Raw genomic sequence first — 22,076 nt, forward strand, 5'->3', positions numbered from 1 at the left:
CTCTAATCCTGTGCCTAATTTCATGCAGATCCGTTCAACCGTTTAGGCTACAAACGCTAACAAACATCCATCCATCCATCCATCTAAACTTTCGCATTTATAATATTAGTAAGACTATAGATTTATTATTTACATAATCATGTAATAATCTCTTCTTAATTTAAAAACAGCAAGAATATTTGTTCACATGATCATCGCTAAGGTTGAACATCATTCATCAGATCCTGACTATACAGTGAAGTTACGCGTAGTCTTTTGTTGAAGAGATCTAACGCCTGAGTCAAGTCAGTGAATGAACTTGTAAAGTGTAATACTCGTTCACTCATTCCGTTCACAATGCTCATATAGCAATTACTAACGCCTTTCTCGTAAGCCTCAAAGGCTAACACTGTGAAAGTCATTGTTTTGTTTTACTTTGACATCAAAACAATCAAAGGATACTTTTAGTACAACGGCTTGTATGAAAGTAAATGAAATGAAACGCATATTTACAATAACAAAGAGATCTTTAATAATATTGACAATTATTTTCATCTGCAGAGTTATTAATTTACTAGCTGTTTCCGTGCGGCTTCATCCGCTTTAAATTCCAAAGACTTTTCATTTGTCAAATTTTCAAATACAAATGTCAAAATTACCATTACCATAATAACCTTGTTTATGCTTCCTCTACCTTTGTAGCCATCCATATTCAATATTAACACTTTCTGGTTTATGTCCCCATCGTCTCGTCGCATAACATGTCCATACTACGCTAACCTAGTTAAGAATAGCTATGATCTATTATAATACATTGCTACTATATTGTAAGCCCGCGTTATGATATATCCACCCATAGTGAGGTGCAACATCTGTGTATACTAGATAAAATTTAGGATCGCACTGAGTATGTCCTGGTGATACACCACATTTGGAGACAATCCCCCGCAGGAACCAACTGACCGAGAAGTCTGATTGCACCGTAGCTACCACTAGACCACCGCCGCTATCTCCGTTACGAGGATTCACGTCTGAAACAAATGTAATTATTATTATAAAATAAGTTTGTTTTTCCTTCGCTTAATTATAGCGTAAATATAAAATGAATAGTGTTGACTCGATTCACTTTAATACTACCAGGGATAAAAATTAGACCTCTAGGAAGCACAATGGTTCTGACCAGACCTGGAAACGCGGAATTATTGTATCGCTTCTATTTGGTTGTAGCATTGTACAGGGCGAAATGGCTAATTGCAATTTATGGTCAACATATGTTTCTGTTGTTGGCGTCTACCACTGTTAAAAAGTTAAAAGGCGCAATGTACAGCGAACAATGTAATACAGCATACTGAGAGGTCACCCTTTATGCAATCCATTCGTCTACCCCCACACAAATTGAGTATTATACTCCAAGCTGTCTTAAAAAAAATTCTTACTAGAAGAAGGTCCGTATCCTGCGCAGAATGTAAACTCATTAAGAAGACTGGTGTACAATTTAGGAGAGTACGCAATGCATGTGAAGTCATTCTGCACAATGGTGTAAGCGGATCTGAGGGTATCGGAAAGCTTGTTATCCTCCGTTGTGCCGAATCCGACAACCTGTAAATTGAAATAATAGAATTTAAAATGAGCATTTTAAAAATAGAGCAGGAAATTATGTTTTCATTTATATAGACACTTTAAATTAGTGCAACAATGAAACAGCAGTAATTCAAAATGAAAAACATAAACAAAACATGTTCAATAGCTTTGTAAGAATACAAATTACAATAGCTTCCTTTCCGAACAGCGACGATTTATCATAGACTGGTCCCCAGATGCAAACAGGTTGCACATATTCCGTGAATCGGAAACTTGTAACTTTTATGATGGCCAAGTCTGCGGTGGCTTGCACGTCACTGAACGCCGGATGAAGTATTACTTGTACAGCCTGAAATATGAATAGATTTGTTGTCTGTAGTTTTATATTTAGAATACCAACGTATCGAATCTAATTCCAATAAATCTTCAAGAAATGTTCCTATAATTTTTATTCATAAGAGACTGGTAACTCATTTTTAAATTCTCCTCTGTAATTAATCTGCAAATTATTACTTAAGTTAAAGCTAGTGATGGGTATAAATCGTTTGTTATTGCATGAACCATTTGCAAACATCTTTCATTAACTGAAACAAGACAAACAATTTTGTGTAATCAAAGTTCTTTACAAATAATTTATACATAGCTTACGTTATGCACTTGACGACCCGATTGCTTTAAATCAGTTAAGTTACTTATTCCAACTAATATTGTTATTCTCCATGCATCTACGTTGATACCATTTTTGCTTACGCAATGTCCAGCTAAAAAAAAATTCAGTCTTAAGAGCAGAAGAGCACAAACGAGCAGATGGCCTAACGATCGTGGACATCCGTAATAATAGTATGTTGCCGGCATTGAGCGCAGCGAAAGTTGTTATTTATTTGGCATTAAGGAATTTATAGCAATTGTTTACCATAAATTACAGTATCAGTTTTAGTAATACCTGTTAAAACAGCAGTAGTAGATATAATGTTACCACCACACTGATATCTGTCGATGTTGGTAATACGTTCTTTGACCACGATCGCAGCGTGCCAGGGCCAGTCGCCAGCCCTAGCGATGGTCCTAACCGATGTCAGTTCCGTGTGGTCTAAACTTCGTCTACCGCATACATGCCGATATTTCGTATCATTCAATTTTGTTACGTTGAATTTATTTACGTTTTGTGAATCCTTGGAATTAATAAAAATACGTGAACTTTATTTTCTATGAGAGATATAATGTATGAGTATTTTATGAAGACAGCATCTTGTAGCTGCTAATAATAAAACATTTACCTTGATTGTATCGTCACATAAGGTACGATTGTTTATACTAAATCTTTTTACAATAGGAACATCTACACCTGTCTCTATTACGGCTATGTAAAATACATAAACTTTTGGCACATTGGACGGAATTTTTATATTATAATCTCGATCGTTATTTTTCACACTCAATGTAGTATTTTGGGTAGCCTGAAAAACAATATGCTATTTAGTACAAAAGCCATTTTAAAACTTAACTCACTTCTTTTCAACATTTTAATTTAGATAATTATCAGCTTACCTCAAATAGCGCTATTCGTTTTTCGAAATCAATTTGTATTTCAATTCCATTTAATCCATTAGTATTCAATATTCCTAAATTTAAAACACCTTGCCAAACTTTATCTTTTAATTTATCAAAATGTATCATACCAAGGCCACAAGGATCATATCTGGTAATACGAGGACCTTTTAAAGACATCGAATTGACCCCAAATAAAAACAAAACACACACGATGCACAATCCTTGGGTAAACATTATTAAAAAAAAGAATAATTAACTTAATAGATTTCTTAGTAATAAAACAAGCGTTAATTTTTATATGCTTCGACACAATAATTACTACAAATAAGTAATATGACCAATACTAAATTATAATCATATTTGAATGGACAAAACTGTGCACTACACAAAATATTCTTTATACAGAGTGTTGCTAAATGCAAATCGTTCTATGATTATTGATGACTTACTACCGATGCCGTTATTTATATAATTGTTAAAAATGATTCATGACTTACTTTGCTTTGTTATGTGACAAAGTTAATGTATAATTACGATTTACTGTTACATTAAACTAACAAAAACAATATTATGTTCACGTTACCTACTGACCTAAACTTCATATGATTCAGAATTACGATGTTTATACATTTTTGTGAATTAAAAATATGCAAGCACGGTAAAAAATAATAAATTAAAAGAAACTTGCAGATAATGTTGAGTAATTTATTCCAAAATTTTAGAAAAAGATTCCACTTCGATTTCCATGTACTTTATAGCATAAGTATATTTATATAACCAAAAAGAAAAATGACTAATCATCTTACTAATATTATAAATGCGAAAGTTTAGATGGATGGATGGATGTTAGAGTTTGTAGCCTGTTTAGGCTGTTGAAGAGATCTCGATGAAATTTGGAATAGATGTAGGGGATAGTCTGGAAGACTTTAAGAAGAGGCTACTTACTTTTGTTTTTTTTATTATTCCACGCGGATAGAATTGCGGGCGAAAGCTAGTTTTAAATAAAGTTTTGAATTTAAAGAAATTGCAACATACTGTATAGCAATATCGCGACCTGTCTGTTAGCATGCTGACCCGTGTTCGTTGAAACAGACCGTAATATGATAAACGTGATTGTTATTCGTAACATTTTTGCTTGTTTTTGTCTTCACAATTAAAATATCTTATCTGTGTTTGGAACTTATATGTCATATTATCAATACACTGTTTAGAGTGAGCAAATGAAAATCGTAACAATATAGAAGTACGCAACAAATAAGCAAAGAGAATAGAAAAAAGTGACGTAAATCTGCCACACAAAGCAATAAAGCTAAAAGCGTGTGAAGACAAAATGTATTTGCATGGGTAAATAGTTAACGCACCATTCGTCCTACAATGCTGGTAGCAAATGAATTGCCGTGATTTAATGGCGATAAATTTGCTAAGGTTGTTTCAGCAATTGCTTACTCTAGGAGACTTTAACGTTCCTTTTGCGTGCGAAAAAATCACGTATGTGTGGTTAACTAATTGGTGTGAAAAATATTGCATTGAAAAACTAAACGGCCGTTTGTTCAGGATTTTTTTTTCGGTAAATTCGTTCGTTCGAAACAATAGGAAAATAGTCGTATGGTTGGAGACGATTTTATTTTCGCATTGAATTTCCCGAACTTAAAATAAAATCTTAAGATTTATCAAACATTTATTATTATTAAAAAACAAGCATTCAAAATTTCGTCAGCTTATTACATTTTTTGTTTAACTCATAAAATTATTTCCCTTCAACAAAGTTATTCTTGCCTATAAAAAAGTTTGTACGTTAGAAGTCAAAGCATACCGAAAGTACCAATTTAGGGGCCAAAATTAACACAATACTTTCAACGATTGCAGGTATGCTTGAAATTTCAACTTTACAAAGCTGTGTAAACCTTTGTTTATGTATAAAAATGTGAGGGAGATGCGACAGTATTTGTACAAAGGGACTTTTGGAGCATGGCATTAAAATTGTATTAAAAAAATATTTAAGACCTGAATATGGGAACGTTTTATGTTCTTACTCTTATTTGAACAGTCTACATTACATAATTTTCAATCTGTTACATACGATCTGTTGAACAGATTCAGTTCTAACGTGTAGGAATAACTTTCAACAGTTCAACTGATAGGGCGTATGCAGCAGGTTTTACATTATCAATCTAAAACTGATTGATAACTTATAAAAAAATCATAAAATAGTTTGATTACATTTCGGTGTTAAACAAAAATAATCATCTGTCAATGATGGCAACATTCGGAGATTTTAAAAACGGAATTTCATCATATAGTTCCCATTCACTTCAGAGTACATTCTGGAGAGTGCGTGGTTTACAAACTAAAACACAGACACTAGTTACTAACCGAGAGCATCCAAGAGTAGAATGAACAAATATATAAGCTAGCGCGAATGTTTCGACCACAGTTAACATAAAAAAAATTAAAAGCATATTATTTACAACATCTCCACATTCAGTATGAAATACAGTTAGTACGTAATACATAACAAGTAAATAGAACGGGAATGCTTCCGACAGCTGATGCACTAGATATTAACATGGTAACGCAACACTCCGGCGTGCAATTAGCTCCATTGATATTCAAGTATCATCTGCATTAAGTGAATTAGCTCAGTACATTACATAGAGAGCACTTCTACGGACTAACGATGTTTAGCTAATGCTTACCATCTACAATGCTTGATTTAAAGTTTAGGATAATAGAAAGGTAATCTACAAATTGCCTATTAAAGTAATAGAAATAAAACTTTTTTTTTATTAATACAAACTAATGTTCTCATGTGTTAATGTCCCGTCTATTTAAATTTGACAGTTATTATTCTGTAAAATTATTTTTTTTGTTTAATATAATTAATTATATTAAACAAAAAAAAGATACCTACTTGGTAATGTATTTAATGGCAAATCTTTTATTTGTTGAATATAACAGTAGTAAAGTAGTACTAAAGAATTATATAAATTTAGAATATGTTGGTTATTTTTAGCAACATAATATTATCCTAGGTACCAAGGTTACTGCTCCAGCAATAGCAGTAGGTGCTATTAGGGCCCCTGCGGGGGTACAAGTTTAGAAAAAAAGATATTTATGTACAGAAATTAAGTAGACTTTTAACAATGTAACGCGTTATTACGTCATACACTATGCCACAAACGGCGAAATATTGAAACGATATATAAATAAGTTAAGGCATCTTAAATGATAATGCCACGCTAAAACTTTAAATTCTTTTATAATTGTAACGTCTAACAGACTTTATCATCGCTTACGAAGTGATCTCGGTCATAAAATCGTAATAAGTGTATTTCCATGTCGATAAACAGAATTTCATACATGTCTCTTAACAATTTCATTCCTCGTACATAATTGAGCACTGGCTCTCGGCAGGCTGCTCTATTGATAGAACTCAGCTAATCGCGTAGAAATGTCTTAAGTCTTAGAATCTGGTTAGAAATATCCAAGAAACTGTGACGTCACACGGTGTGCGCAGCAGACTGATTTGTGGGAGTCTACGCGAGCTCACTGATTTATTGGTCTGCGGCCAGAATGTATCGCTTACCTGCGATTCACTGCATTCTTGGCATCGTACTTGCTCCGTACACAATCAATGTAATGTTACAATCAGCTACGTTTTAAAAACCTTAATATAGGTAAGTTAATTATTTTAGCTATGCATAAACTCGTATCTTCGTGGATAAAATAGCAACATATAGTTGCAAAAGTAAATTGAAAACATTAAAAATGATAACTAATCAACAATCGGTAATTGCAATAATTACTTTTTGCGGTTTTCGAATATTCGAATAACAATATTTTTCGGATTAATGACGCCTGCACGAACACGAGTTTCGCTGTGGTCAAATTGTTTCGTGATAATAGTGTGGTCCAGGTTTAATTGTTACTATATTTTCATAATTTGTTTTAAAGCTAGATGATGTTTAAATCCTAAAAATACTATTATATTTGAAATTTTAAAAACCTAGTTTAGTCGTCTGTCAGATTGTAAGCGGCGCTTACTAAGAAGTTAAGTAAGAAATATAAAAGATGCGTTGCACTATTAGGCCGACCTAACTACAAATTACGACCATGAATGTATCTATATTTCCTATGATAAAAATATACAAAAAGTATGTTTTTAATAAATAAAAACGTAAGATTTTAATGTTTAGAATCGGTTTAGAATTAATCTAGAAATATGAAAATTCTCAACAATCCAGATTCATTATCGCTTATCCGCTTTAGAGTTGGCGCTTTGCAAATATTTATTGCCGGAGATGCAAAGACGAGGATTAGCCACCGCTCCTTAGGGACGCTTCTGTTGCTCTTACTTTCTTACATGACAAAGACAAAACTTCCCCGAGTGTCGACTACAATACATTTCTGCTTAATTTAGCCATTGCTTACTGCTCTACAAATCCCCATTGTATTTGTTCTGTAAAGTAATTACCTTCATTCGATTTATTAATCTTCTTTCCTTTAAATTATTTTATTACAAAAGATCTTATATCTGTGTATATTCCCTTCTACGGAGATCAACTCTTGTTACTATCTTTTAAATACCAGCACCATAAATAATATGAAATCACGCTTAAACTTTTAATTAAAGTCAAGTGTTTAATATTCTGTACATAATTCAGTCGTAAATACCGTTACAAGAATATGAAAAAGCCGGCAACGCATCTGTAGTTTCTTTGGTGTTGTGGATGTCAATGGGCATCGTTGACCACCTTGGTGTTTATGTCGCTCGTTTGCCCCCTTTTGTTTAAAAAAATGCATAGAGTTAAATAGTACAGTGAATTCGTAATTAAGAAGTCTTAAAGTTAAAAAATATTTTTGTAAATAACCATAAAGAAAACATAACAAAGCGTAAATGTACACTACTTCGTGGTGTAATATGTCAACAGCATATTTTTGAATGTTTTTCTTGCTTCAATAAAAACTTACACTTACAATAAGCTTTAGGCTATATGCTTTCACGCTATTAAACTTAGAGGGTTTCAAATTGGAAAAAATCTTCATGTGGGAATGGGACGATAAACTACAAGCTTCCAACATCAAGGAAGCAAGATTGCCATAGTACTATTGGTATCCAATATCAAAGGTCTTCCTTGTCATTTGCGCTTTAAATTTTGATATATGTAATTGAGAATTTGACAAATTAGACAACAAAATAAATTAAAAGGATTTATAATTTCATGTGGATGAAGCTGCTGAGGGAACAGCTGGTAAAAAATAAAATGTCTTAATTGTGATCGTGTGTGAGTCGCATTCATACTTGCAAATTAAAGTCTATTAACTAGTGACGGAAACGGGCACAATTAAGTGTCATCCACTCAAATGAAACAGTAATCCACTAATCGATCGCGGTTCTATACTCGGGGAGATATAAGTCTCAATAAACTCGAACCATCTGCTTATCGTTTACTAGATGTGGCAATGTTTTCGAAGGGGGCTTAAAATTTCTTATATCGTAACCGTATATTAGATAGGTGTCCGTGGTTTGCCAACTATTCCCGGATAGTGTCTAATGGCATTAATAATCAGGCTTATTGATATTTTAATTTAGTACTAACTAGCTTTTCCATGCGACTTCGGTCGCGAGGTTTTAACACTTAGTAGCATGTGCTTCATTGATATTTATTGAGATAATCGTCATCCCAGCTGGGGATACTTTCTAACTAAAATTTATCCATCTAAACGTTCGCATTAATAAAATTGGTAAAAAGATACACTTTTAAAACAGCCCTTAAACCTGTAAAAACTTAAGGGAAATGTGTTTTTTTTGCCATGAATTTAATGACACTTCTAGTCTTCAATATATCCGTGTATCAATTAACTGACGACCGAGAATGTCCTTAATAGATGTGATATCTGTTACAATACACTTTAACAACTGGCAAACAAGTGCGATACGTTAAATTGCTTTAAATTTGTTCAGTTGGTGTACATTGATGTACTGATAACAATCGGAGTTTGTTCATTCTCACTGGTGTGTTTAACCCTTTATTAAACGTTGTCAATTCTAACCTTTTAATTTTGTGTTTATGTTTTTACAAAATCTTTACTCCATAGTTAGCATAGTCTATTTTACAACTAGCTTTCGCCCGCGATTCCGTCCTCGTGGAATTAAAAAAAAGTATGTGTTATTTCAGACTATCGTCTACATATATATCAAATGTTATCGAAATCCAATCAACAGTTTAGGCTATAAACTCTAACAAACATCCATCCATCTAAACTTTCGTATTTATAATATTACAACGTTTGATTTCTAATAAATAACAATTCTGTCGAATACTTGTGCATGAGTTGACAATTTTTAAAGTTTACTCAAGTCGTTCTGGCAAACGATATAAGAAACATTTGCAACTCGAAGACGTTATGAATAACAAATCGGTTACGCCTTGTTGAACAGTGCATGATATTTCGGCAACGACATAGCAAAATGTTCCTGTCGATAACAACTTTTGATATAACGAGTCCGCGCCAACCGACGACTCGAAAACTTTTGGAGGGCATCCAAGATATAGCAATAAGAATAACTTTTCAAGTAAGTTTAATTGAAGGTATCGGTGTTTTAAATGTTATTTTGTAGTTTGTTTGATCTAATTGTTAGATTCCGATAATTATATTTATGTTTATTTCATGTAGGTTATTTAATTTGTTTACTTTTTAGTTAGTACATTAGATGTAGATGATTCATCCCCAAAATATAATACTTTTTAAGGCCGGTACAGACTCAGTTCTGACAGTTTTAATTGAAAAGTCGGATTGTACAGTTAAAACTGCACTTACATTTTGTCTGTCAGTTGAAGTCTCTAGATAAGCTTTGCGGACACACTCACAGATTTAAATGAAAAGTTCACACACAGATTTCCTAAACAGTTCAAAATATTTTAGTATTAAAGTAAACTATAAAGTTAGAAGCATTTCATATTAAAAATTTCATCTTAATTACTTACATTCAATTTCTTTTGAAAGGAAAAAAAAGGCACCAAACGTAGCATCAGTACCAAAGAATAAGGAAACTTAACTAAAGCGATGCGATGGAATAAAGATTTTATAAAACAAAAGCTCTCCTTTTTTCTTCGGTGACACTTTTTTAATAAGATTTTAATAAATTATGCAGGAAAGCGACGCCCCGTCAGTTGGCGGAGCGTCGTCGAGATAATGTTGCACAGATTTTTTTTCTTATTTATTGTATTTGCTGGCAAAAGTACGTCATTACTTAGCTATAAGTTCTTAAACGATATTGTTTAATTAATTTCCAAACAAAATAATGCTGAGCATCGAGCTATGTCCTGAAGTAAAAAAATAATTATATGTTACAAATATTTCACGCCTTGTCTGTCTATTTACTATTTTGTTCTTAGACATTATACATTCTCAGCTAAATAGTGAAATGAACTTTAAACATTTTAATTCGTAAGCCTCTTACGATCTTACAGAAGTCAAAATTTTATCGCAATTTTTAGTTTCAGCGTAACCTTATCAATCAAAACGCTGTTACTTAAAGTCGTTTCAGAATTTTGCTGTCTATGTACTCCACTATATGGGGTCGGTACATCAAGTTCTAGTCTTCCAGATCGATCTTACATTTGTTATTTCAATCATTATGTTCTTTGTACTATAAAATCCTTTTAAAAACATTACAATGCAGCAATAAAAGAAGACTTAAAATACATTTATGAGATCTTTTAAAATTGCAACATCGCTCGAGGATTCCTTGGTTAAGCATTACGAGACATTGCCTACATTATTTGGCTTCATATCCCGCGTGACTTACTTAGACGCAATGCAAGTTCAACGGAGCAGAAAACAATTTTCCTTTCAACTTCAGCACAAGCAGTGCGCTGAGATATTTAGACGTTGTAAATAAGACTTTCCTTCTGTGCCTATTTGATATATTATTTGCAATTCTGCACCACATTAACTTTAAAAGTAAAACATTTTAATAATAAATACTTAAAAACAAAATTTGAAGATGTAATAGCGTCTAAAACTGCAAATTCTATTAAAAATTTAAGTCTGTCATATTGTAAGCGGTGCTTAAAAACAAAGTGTTATGATTGGTTCAGTGTTCTGACGTATTCGGACAAAACTCTAAACACAGATTTCCCACACATTAATGACATGTGAAGGTGCCTGTTATACTCTCAAGTATATCTGGAAGTCAAATTGTCGTAAGTAATTCTCAGCACGTCTATTGAAGAGACAATATGTGCTCGGCGATCAGTGTTTACAGAGGACGGGAGCGACGGTGAGAATAACTCGCTTTACCAGCTCTGCCTTACAATTCTACGATGTTCGGCTTTGAATACAATAACTGAATACAGACAAGCAATGTCACACAAAGGTCACTGCTTGTTAGGTTAGACTGTTCTGCAGCTAAGATCTGCACACAGAATTGGCTCTGAAATCTATTTTTATGGCATTCTACCGTTTTTAAGTAACACAGTTTTTGTTAGAATCTATCTTATTAATATTATTACTTTCATTCTATTGTGTGCATTATTTACTATATTCCACTGGGTGTATTATTTGGTTAACAGTATTAAAAATATGACCATAAAGATTTTTTCTTTTTGTTAAATCCTTTGCACCTTTTGCTTAAATTCCCATAAACATATTGAAGTACAAGATAAACAAAAGAGATTTTTAAACGCTTACGTCGCTTATATCTACCGAGCAAAATACACGAAGGAGAAATAATTCTTGTAGCAATATTATTGATAAGATTTTCAATTTCCTCTGAGGGATATTCAAATTCCCTCACAGCCTAAATACAATCGACATACTTGAGTCTCACTGCGAGTGTTCGAAATCAAATCAACGAAATTCGTTTTTGAAGGAATAAGATACAATTACATAAAAAAAATCTTACATAATGTCTAAGTAACTGTCATTAATAACGAATAAACAAAATTCGTAAGAAAGATAAGCATCTGTAACAAGATATTTCGTTAGTGTAGTAAAATTAATTTCCGTGAGACGACCTTAAATCTGCATACAAAATCAAGAACCATATGTATTACATGTAAACAATATGCTTCTAGACTTTTCTATATTATTTTAACAAATAATGCACATACTATTACAATCTTAAAATTGCCTATTCCTTACTCTTTGTTCTTTCTTTTTCATCTAACCCTGAGATTTCACAAGGGACGTCCGAGATGTATTTGAAAGTTGTAAAGTGAATTTGTTCACGTTGTGAGACGGACGCTCGGGCGGTCAGTGTTTGGGCGGCGATGCGAGCAACTTATTTTACGGTCCATGACGTCACATCGATGGTCTCCAATGCCCCGAGACGATCGCTTTGAGTTATGATGCAATGCATTCCGAGTCATCTAAACGAATAAACATTTGAAATTTAAAATTCCTATATCTTTCATATTGGAATCAATTCTAGCAGGTAAATCGAATCAAGCAGTTATTTATTATTATTAGCGTTAATTGAAGTTGAATAATGTATCAAAGATCGAGGATTATTTTCGCATTTGTTATTAAAGTATTCACATGGATTACATAAGTTTTGTCTGATGTCTTAAGTTATTTTCATTTCTCAAACGTGTTGGAGGGATTCCAAATCTTCGAGTCGTTGACTTGAGGATGTAGCAAATTGAGTATTGTTATTGCTATCGACAGGAACATTTTGAAATGCGTTCCAGAAATATTGGCACACGCGGCTGTCTTCCTTTAATAACGTCGTATTTTTCTAACTTTCCGGCTTACTACAGCCAAAAAGGTGCGCCATAAAATAGTATTATTTTGTAATCACAGCGTAAATTAAAAGACATATTTTAGATACAAGTGTGTGCATAAACAGTGAAAAATAACAGAGCTTACAATTCCGTATTTACAGTGACACCTTTGACAAAACTGTCCCACAACTGTACGCACACTACTCAATTACTAATTGTGCAACTAAACAGTTGTATTGGCTGCGAAACAATCTACAATCGAAAATTGCATAACCGTTGTGCGACAGTATAATCACAGATGTTCGCCCTCTCTTAGTCATAGTTTGATCTTTCAAAAAGATAAACTAGTCACAACAAATTAGAAAATTAATGCTATATGTATTGTGTTTATTATACAGAAATATATACATTTTGAAGTTCTTTCTGTATACAGAATACTTCACATATGAATGTTCCCCTTACGTTTTTACAAAACATTGAACATAAATTGAGCAATGTTTCAGCTTGGAGTTTACAAGTTTCCGTACACCGGAGTCTCGTTCACATTTTCACGTTCTTTAACAAAATATTTATTACATCTTATCTTTGTTTATTTAATACAATTGTTTTTTCTTTCTTCTTTTTAATATCATAGTTACAAACCATGTTTAATTTGTGCGACCACCTCGTAATACGTATTTCGTACTTATCACTTCATCATCAACTTGCCCTTATCCCTTCGGAGGGTAGGTACAGCATGTGCTGCTCTTCCATACATTTCTATCAGCCGTCATATCTGAATCCACTCCCTTCTTAAGCATATCCTCTTTCACACAATCCATCCATACCTTCTTCGGTCTTCCTCTACCTTTGTAACCATCTTCATTCAATCCAAACACTTTCTGGTTTATGTCCCCATCGTCTCGTCGCATAACCTTTTCTTTCTCAATTTCTTCCACTGGCGCTACCTTCAAACTTCTTTTAATTACAAGTACCTATCACTTATTTATTTTTAAATTGTGATCAAGTGATTTAATAGATTTATTTCAATGTAAAAGAAATTCGATGGCTCAATATTCGACGTATTGTTGGACTTTTCGTTTAACACAATGTGCATTTAAAGTGGACTGATACAGTAACAATTGGATATTCAATTGGCACCCTTTTGAGCTTTTAATGTGAAATGGAAATCGGAATTCTTTTCATTCTTTCCGCTTCTGATGATAAATATATATTTAAGCTTTTATTTTTGACTGTGGAATATAGAATTTTTTGCTAGACACTGATATTATTAAAAGAATAGATTCTTGAAATAATTAAACTTTTGTTTGTTAATTTTACCGCACTCAGGTCGTGTAATTGAAATTTGGGAGAGACCTTATTGTGGATTGCTCTAAAATGAACATGCTTAATGACCAATTAACTTCTATTGTACGAGTACAAAATTTATGTCATGTTTCCTTCAACAATAGTTATAGTTATAACTATTTTTTTACCGATTTATGCACGAAATAACATAAAATATTGCTTTAAAGTCTAAAATCTTTAACAGAGTTTGAATTTTGAAATATCAAATTATATTTTAGTCATGTTTATGTTATACTAAGTCATTTTTATCAGCTAGGAAATTCTCCCGCGAGGTGCATGGTCTTGTACAAGTAGAGTGATACCGCTGAGTTAACTCTTGCTAGAAAGACTTTCTTGGCTCTATAAGTTTTCTATAACTCTGATAAGGGAGAAATTTTCGACTAAATATTTATTTAATACCAAAATTTTACGGATACTTAAAAACAACGTTCTTAAACAATTTTTGTCTCAATATAAAAAAATGTTTGGGCCATTAACTTTTGGATATCGATAGCTTTATGATTTTTTTTATTTACAGTACAATTACGGGGTTTTTAAATAGCGTTCACATTTTATCCTCTAAGTATTTTTAATTAAAATTCTATAGTTTTCCTTTTAAACTATTGTTTAGTATTAAACAATTAGCTTGGAAAAGCAGACTTATGAAGGAGCTTAGTCAAGTAATACAGAACTTTAACTTGGTTGTACATACTTTGAATTGTGGAAGTTTGGAATAACTTAAATGTGGATTTATGAAAGTTTTCCAACGAACTTGTTATTGCTAATATATTTTAAATAATTACATAAGAAAGAAATTTAATTATTTTAAACTTATTTTACTTAGACGTATTTTAGAGTTACTTCCTTAGTATGGTATTAAAGTAAAGGCAGTAAATTTTGAGTATAACATGTTACTGGCGTAATAATAGGTGCAATTTTATGTCAAATTTGTAATATGACATGCTTTATAATACTTAATTTGTAGATTAATTTAATCTTTTATTAAATCCTAAATGTATATAAATATTGTATCTGTCTATTTTGAATAGCATTAACAGAGTTTTAAACGTTGTTAAAACAAGTGATTTAAAATATGCGAAACTTTACGACAGCTTCAGAGTTGATGAATTCTTATCAGAACTAATCAACATTATTTTGTACACAACAATCCAGACAGACTTTAATTAACAACTTTGTTTCAGAGAAGACAAATTGCGATATAATTTATTTAGAGCAAAAATAAAATTATCTCATGTAGAATAATTAATATTGTTTTAGCCTTTTATGATCTGTAATAAAGAATCAGGTTTGTTTAAAATAATTGGTTGATGTAATTTGATATTTGTTTTCAATAGTAATAAAATATTTTTATCTTTGTATTTCATAATATTTTGTACACTAACTTGTAAACTAGTGATTAAAAGATATAAGATCTATATAAAAAAATTAAAAACAATTTTAAAAAGAATTTTGGTGTTCTGCCTGGAAATGGAAATTAGTTTTTCAGGCAAAGCAACATAAAGGGATTTAGCATAGATAACGTTGGTCTCAAGCGTTATGTTTGCTTACAATAGCTTCTGAAAAACAACAAGGCGATAATGAAATGACTTTAAATATTTTTCTTTTAAAAAGTATTCTGTATCGTTTAATATAAACATTCTAAAGTAATAAAAAATGTATGGATCCGTAATTTTGTGTGCCCAATTTTAAAGGATGACATTTATACCATTTTGCAGGTTATAATCTATACTATTATAACAAAGGGTAACACACACTTCTTTGTTGCCTAAAATGTCAGCAATTACAGCATATTTTTGGATAATTTTTTTTCAATTAAAAAGCCCTAAACTTACATCACGCTTTAGGCTATATATTTTAACACCATTGAACTTAGGGGGTAAACATTTATAACATCAAGGAAGCAAGGTTGTCATCATGTCATTTCATTTTGACATGTGTAATTGATAATTTGACAGATATAAACAATAAAATAAAATTTTCATAAATTCATACAGATTAAGAAAGCTGAAGTAGACAGATACATGATAAATGTTAAAACTAATAATTAATCAAATCTTAATGAATAAAAGAACGAAGAAAGTCAAAGATTCCCGTGAAGTCGACCGATCCCCATTTGGCCAACGATTGTCTAAGCCTAATTGCACTAAACATGGGGAAGGCTCGTATTAGCGTGTGATAAAATTATTAACGAAATTGTAAACTTTATATAAATTTTAAACTTAATTGGTCAATATAATTCTAAGTGCTAATACAGAACGTCTTAAAGGCGTCGGGCGTTCAGTAATAGTCGAAACAATCCCGCCGCTGGGAACTAACAAGCTCTCGTTAATTGCAAAACGGTTGCTCTGCGTTAATTAAATCTGTTTGTTGTTTCTGTGTCTCTATTTGCTTTTAACTCGTTAACATATGATCTTTATGCTTTATTAATTAATCACAGCATTTAGATTTAATTTATTTATATGGTTTGATAAATTTTTTACTTTTACAATTCGATTTTAGCAATTTTTAAATCAGATAAGATGTTTTCGTGCCCTTCTCTGATAAAAATGGGTGGAAAGAAGAAGTGGTTTCGAAACTTCTTCTTTATGTGCATCTCTTTCACTGTCGTCAAGATAGGAAATGTATCAGCTATTGTGTATGTCTATTTGCTACGGTCTCCTCGCTATTTCGGCAAATTCAGGTGGGCCCTTGCAATCTTTTTATATCATAAAATTAAAATTTAACATTATCTTTATTCAACAAAATAACAAATTGTCACCTGTAAATACACTTATTAAGCTTAAAAAAAACACTTTCACAATATTTACATAATACTCAGGTCGGTCCAACCGGCGTCATAAGCCAGTCTAAAGCAGCCTCACAATGAGCCAGCCCCGAGGCCGGACAATACGCACAATGAGCTTGAATGAAGACCGGCAAAGCCTGCGTGTTGTTACTAATTATCTGGCCTATTCACTTCGCGGACAAAAAGTAGAAAAGTTGGTACGAGAAAAATAAAGAGATATAGGTTTAAAACGGAGTACCCTTAAAGAATTGTTTGTGGCTGATATTGAAGCTTAGGTAATTTATTGCAAAAGGATAATTTAACGTGTACTAAATGCTAAATAAATCCAATTTTGTAAACTCTTTAGATGAACTTGTACATTGATTTTATAAGTTTCGCTTGTCGACAAATATCTCTGTATCGGAAAATCTTTATGTCATCGTTTCGTTAAAACCATTAAACCTTGCCCTTTGAGTCCGTTTAAGTAAATGTTGATTGAGTTACGAGCAAACAAAGACAAACAGACGTCTGATTTAATTAATATATAACAACCGCTTCACAGTTAACAAGATCTTGTTAATTAACGATAAATAAATAGTTTGTTGAATGCTAAAGTTTAATCGATTCGATTAGACATTTATTACAATATTATTAATTATTAATTAGTCGAGTTTAACAGGACGAGTTGTATTTTACCTACCGTGGAGACTAGTTAGTCTAGTTGGTCTCCACGGCGAAGTTTTACTTACATCAAATTCTAGGTAACATAAAAAATTTAAACAACCAATTGGATTTTTATTAAAATGTTCACGTTAATTTGAAAATAATGTTTAATAATTCAGAATATTTCCATTACTTTCTATCTTTGCATTTCCACTTGTAGTAACACTAACGGTCGAATTCTGAAACGTCATTTAAATATGTTACAGAGGCTTAAATGATAGGGCCACGCATAAACATCAAATTCCTGTAAAATGTTGATATCTATCAGCTTACTAAGCAAATTTTAGATTCGTTTCAGTATTTAGCCGCAAGTCAGCTACGGGAACTTTCATGTAATAAAATATAGAGTCGTAAAAGACAATAAACCGTATTGCAACATCTTCATTTCTTATTTACCAAATAAATGTACACAACACAATTGTATTACTTTAGAAGTTGCAAGGAGAAGTTTCCAGTTCAAGAGTCCGAAAAATATTACTCAACTTTAGTTTAATCTTTTGAAAACGCCGACTGGAGCTTACAAATAGAAGAGCTTGTTTAAACAACGACATTGCTTATTGCAGTCGTTAAGATAAACAAGAAAAGGAATAACGGAAAGCTTCTGCGACATAAAAACAAAACAACAAATTAATATACGTTTCAATTTTATATGTTTAGCTTTTTAGAATTGTAAGCTAGATAACTAAACATATCAAAAAAGTCTAATGAACACTCAAGTGAATGAAAAGAAATGACTTTAGTATATATGTATATATGTACATACTATAAATTGGAGTGTCTGTTTGTAATATCGAAAGAAAAATTCCAGATTTCGGGAAGATGATGTATTTGCGTTGCTGATAACGATAACCGCATTTAATTTTTTTTTGTCTGTCTGCCTGTCCGCAATCCGCGTGTATTCCGGGTAATCTCCGGCTGGACCGATTTTGACCGGACTTTCACTGAAGGGTAGCTAACATAGATGGACATATTACAGTTTTTTTTTTTTTCAATGTTTGTGTATTTCAATGTTGCGTGGATGCAGTCGCGGGCAATAGCTAGGACCAAATGAAAATTATAGCAGAATAAGTGTTCCTTAGAATTATTTCGTGTATGTATTTCAATTAAATTGGATTCGATTATTTTGCGCTCAGATAGTTCTAAGCGATGTGTTATTTATTTTAATAGTTTAAACTTTTGAAGTGACAATTTCAATCTATTTAGAAAATTAAGAAATGTAGACCATTCGTATATTTGTGTTTGACATTTTTATTTGTCACAAGGGTAATGTTTTTCACGTGTATGAATAAGTGTGTTTGTATTTGTAATTTGTTCGAAATTGAGAAATGAGTATGTTTTGATGTAAGAAAGGAAATATATTCATTCGCAATATTTTATATGAAAGTAAGCACTTAACTGTAGTGTTCGTCGCCAACTAAACAGAGAATATATTCTAGAAAATTTGTCCAACCTAGAATTGTATAATTAAGTTGAAAAATACTGGCTGTTGAAACTGGAAACGAGTTTTTCAGGCGAGGCGAAATGAACAGAATTAACATAGATAACGTTGGTTTCGAGCGTTTTGCATAAATTCAAGATGGCTCACAAAATCTACTGCAAAAGCAACAAGGGGAAAATGATTCAATTTCTTTTCGATTTAAATTAAATTATAATAAAAATAAAATTCAAATATTTATTGATGACATTTTCAATATTTCTCAGTTTTTGAAGGTAAATAATTAGTAATATTAAACTTTATTCAATAATTGAATTAATTATTTAAATTAAATTTAACATAAAAATCGTTTTATACGAGTGTTTTGCGAGTTTGCATAGTTTTTATAAAGAAGAAGAAGAAGAAATGTCACAAATAAATAAGAATAGTCATGGAAAACTAGCATTTTATTAAAAACCCATTTTGGTCTTCTAAAAGGGCATAAGAGTGCCCTATCTGGAGACAGGAGCCCAAACAACACGACAGTACTAGAGCAATGTGCGAAGGCATTAATTTAGTTGAAAGGATAATACAGACGAGTACGGAGTGTCAAGTAGCGAACAGATTTAATAGATCATGATCACGTTTTGCAATTAACGGGCTCTTGTCAACTGCAAACACTTGGAACACTTCATAGCACTAATTTCACTAAGTCACATAACAGGACTAGAAGCACTTGATGTTATGTTTATTTTGTGCAAATGATCATAATCTGTTACATAATACTATTAAACTTAATCTCTATTTTCAGATCATCATCATCATCATCATCAACAACAGATTTTACCTGCCCACTTCTAGACATAGGCCTTCTCCAATGCCATCCACAGAATGCGGTCCTCCGCCTTTCGCATCCAACGACTTCCCGCCGTGCGCACTATGTCGTCGGTCCACCTGGGTGTATGACGCCCTACGATCCTGGTCCCCTTTCGCGGCCTCCTCCACCTTGCGTCGCTGGCCCGACGAATTTGACCGGCCCATTGCTAATTCAGCTTACTGATTTTGAGAGCTATGTCGTCAACTTTTGGTTCGCCGTTGACCTTTTCATTCCGGATTTTATCCTTTCGAGTAACCCCGAGCATAACTCTCCATCGCCCGCTGTGCGACTCTTAACTTATGAGCTAAACCCCATCGTCAGTGTCCAGGTCTCCGCGCCGTACGTTATTGCAGGGAGGACGCACTGATTTTCTTTTGTAAAACATGTATTCTTTATTTCTGTTTGTAGTTACTACCTCATGTATTATAATAAGAATGTTTGTTTTTTTTAAGTAATCGATAAGGTTATAGTCGTGTGCATGTACTGGTCTGCATACGATATCTACAATCTACATCTTCACCTCCTACCAACCAACATTGACTAAGATTTTAATTAGGTCTAACTACCATGGTCTTGTACTAGTACCTAAGCTTACATTTGTCGAAAATATTTCTTGTATGATATACGTAGGATAATATATAGATCGATTGTAAAACATTGTAGAAATTAGGTAACTGTTTTAAATTAAATCAATTTTAAAAGACATCAGAATTTCGTATTCATAATTCGATTAACGCCGTGCTATGATATACTAGTGAAGCTACGACGCGAACTCATTTTACGGCTGATGTCTTGCAAGTCGATCGGGCCTAGTGTTCCAAGGCAATCGGATTGAAACTTAATCCGATGAGTTTCCTGGAATTTGCACATCCCTAGCTATGCTGGTTTTTACTCTTGCTTTATGAATAGTTTTCATACGAGTCTATGCGTGTAGGCTTTTAATGGGAATGTAAATTGAAAAATGAAATAAAAATTTTCAATTTCAATCAATACAGTTTTAATGCCTAGTAAGTGTTTTTGGGATTTCCTAAACATCTTTTTTGTACAAACAGCTACTAAACGGATATAATCTAGACTATTCTATAAGAGGAATGTACAAACAATTGCTGTTGTTTAGAAATTTAACGTAAAATAATAACTTGAAAATTATAACCAATAAAAGGTAATAATGCTCATGCATAATAAAATAACACAAAATGTTTATAGCCCAATAATTTCCCCTATCTTTAAGACAAACGCTTTGTACATTTGTCTAAAGGATGGGGGAAATTTCAACAGTTTATTACAAAATTTAACGTTCAAAAGTGAAAGTTTTAGCCTCAAATTGAGAGACTTGAATCAATAAAAGGTATTCAAAATGGTGAGTTGATATTTATAATATTTGACGTCAAGAATCCTATAGATTTCAACTAAAAGATCAATTACAAATTGTCTAAAGTTAAAATACCTTGAAAAAAAAAAAATAGTGTTTGCTTTATACAGATTGACTCGTACATAAATTTGTCACCCATTTATCATTTTTACCCTAGTTTGATAAAAATTCAATTTTGTCTCATCCCTTTTCTTGTGATCCCTAATCCAATTGTTGACATAGGGCTGTTTATTAAATCTAGTAACTAAATAAAATCGCGAATCATTAAAAAAGTAAGTTATAAAAAAATAAATAAATGAAATTAATGATAAGGTATCTTTTATGTTTTTATTAATAACTTTGATTTACAGCTCAATTCAAGATTTAATTACGAATCAACTTTAGATGAAAAATTAGTAAGAAAATATTTTCGACCAAAGTTCAATCTATGATAAAAAAAGTCAAAACATTTTTCAATTCCATAAACATTTACGGAAAGGGATGACTTTTAGCGAAAATAAAATGGGATATTTTTCTATAAATACAAGAACTTCTATGAAAATCTATAATACGCTTCTATTATTAAATATTGAATAATGTCCCTATTCCTAGTATGTGATACGATCGCTCTACATAACATGAATTTCACTTTTTCCAGTCACTGGGCAGCTGATACGTACTACATTTGCATCTGACAGCGATCCACTGATTCCTATTGCAATTTGAAATTTTCATAACCTACTATTGAGTAATCCTAG

The 22,076-nt window shown here is 32.2% G+C and overlaps 1 protein-coding gene across 1 annotated transcript; it reads right to left on the reverse strand.

Annotated features, from left to right (window-relative positions):
- Positions 1-674: 674 nt before the first annotated feature.
- Positions 675-3,445, reverse strand: LOC106103586 (serine protease gd-like). Its single transcript, XM_013283367.1, has 7 exons — positions 3,109-3,445; positions 2,838-3,017; positions 2,504-2,732; positions 2,209-2,321; positions 1,748-1,909; positions 1,416-1,578; positions 675-1,010 (listed from the first exon to the last, which is right to left on the reverse strand). The coding sequence occupies exons 1-7, from the start codon at positions 3,343-3,345 to the stop codon at positions 784-786; spliced, it is 1,311 nt and encodes a 436-aa protein (XP_013138821.1). The 5' UTR covers positions 3,346-3,445; the 3' UTR covers positions 675-783.
- Positions 3,446-22,076: the final 18,631 nt, after the last annotated feature.

Source organism: Papilio polytes, unplaced genomic scaffold (assembly GCF_000836215.1).
Source record: "Papilio polytes unplaced genomic scaffold, Ppol_1.0 DF823731.1, whole genome shotgun sequence".
NCBI classification, from domain to species: domain Eukaryota; kingdom Metazoa; phylum Arthropoda; class Insecta; order Lepidoptera; family Papilionidae; genus Papilio; species Papilio polytes.

What these genes read in the sequence shown, in the direction of transcription:
- LOC106103586 (XM_013283367.1), bottom strand. Translation starts at nt 3,345, where the DNA reads ATGTTTACCCAAGGATTGTGCATCGTGTGTGTTTTGTTTTTATTTGGG. An exon ending in TATGTGACGATACAATCAAG is followed by an intron (nt 2,733 to 2,837) that starts GTAAATGTTTTA and finishes ATTAATTCCAAG; the next exon opens with GATTCACAAAACGTAAATAA. An exon ending in AGGATACGGACCTTCTTCTA is followed by an intron (nt 1,011 to 1,415) that starts GTAAGAATTTTT and finishes CATTTGTTTCAG; the next exon opens with ACGTGAATCCTCGTAACGGA.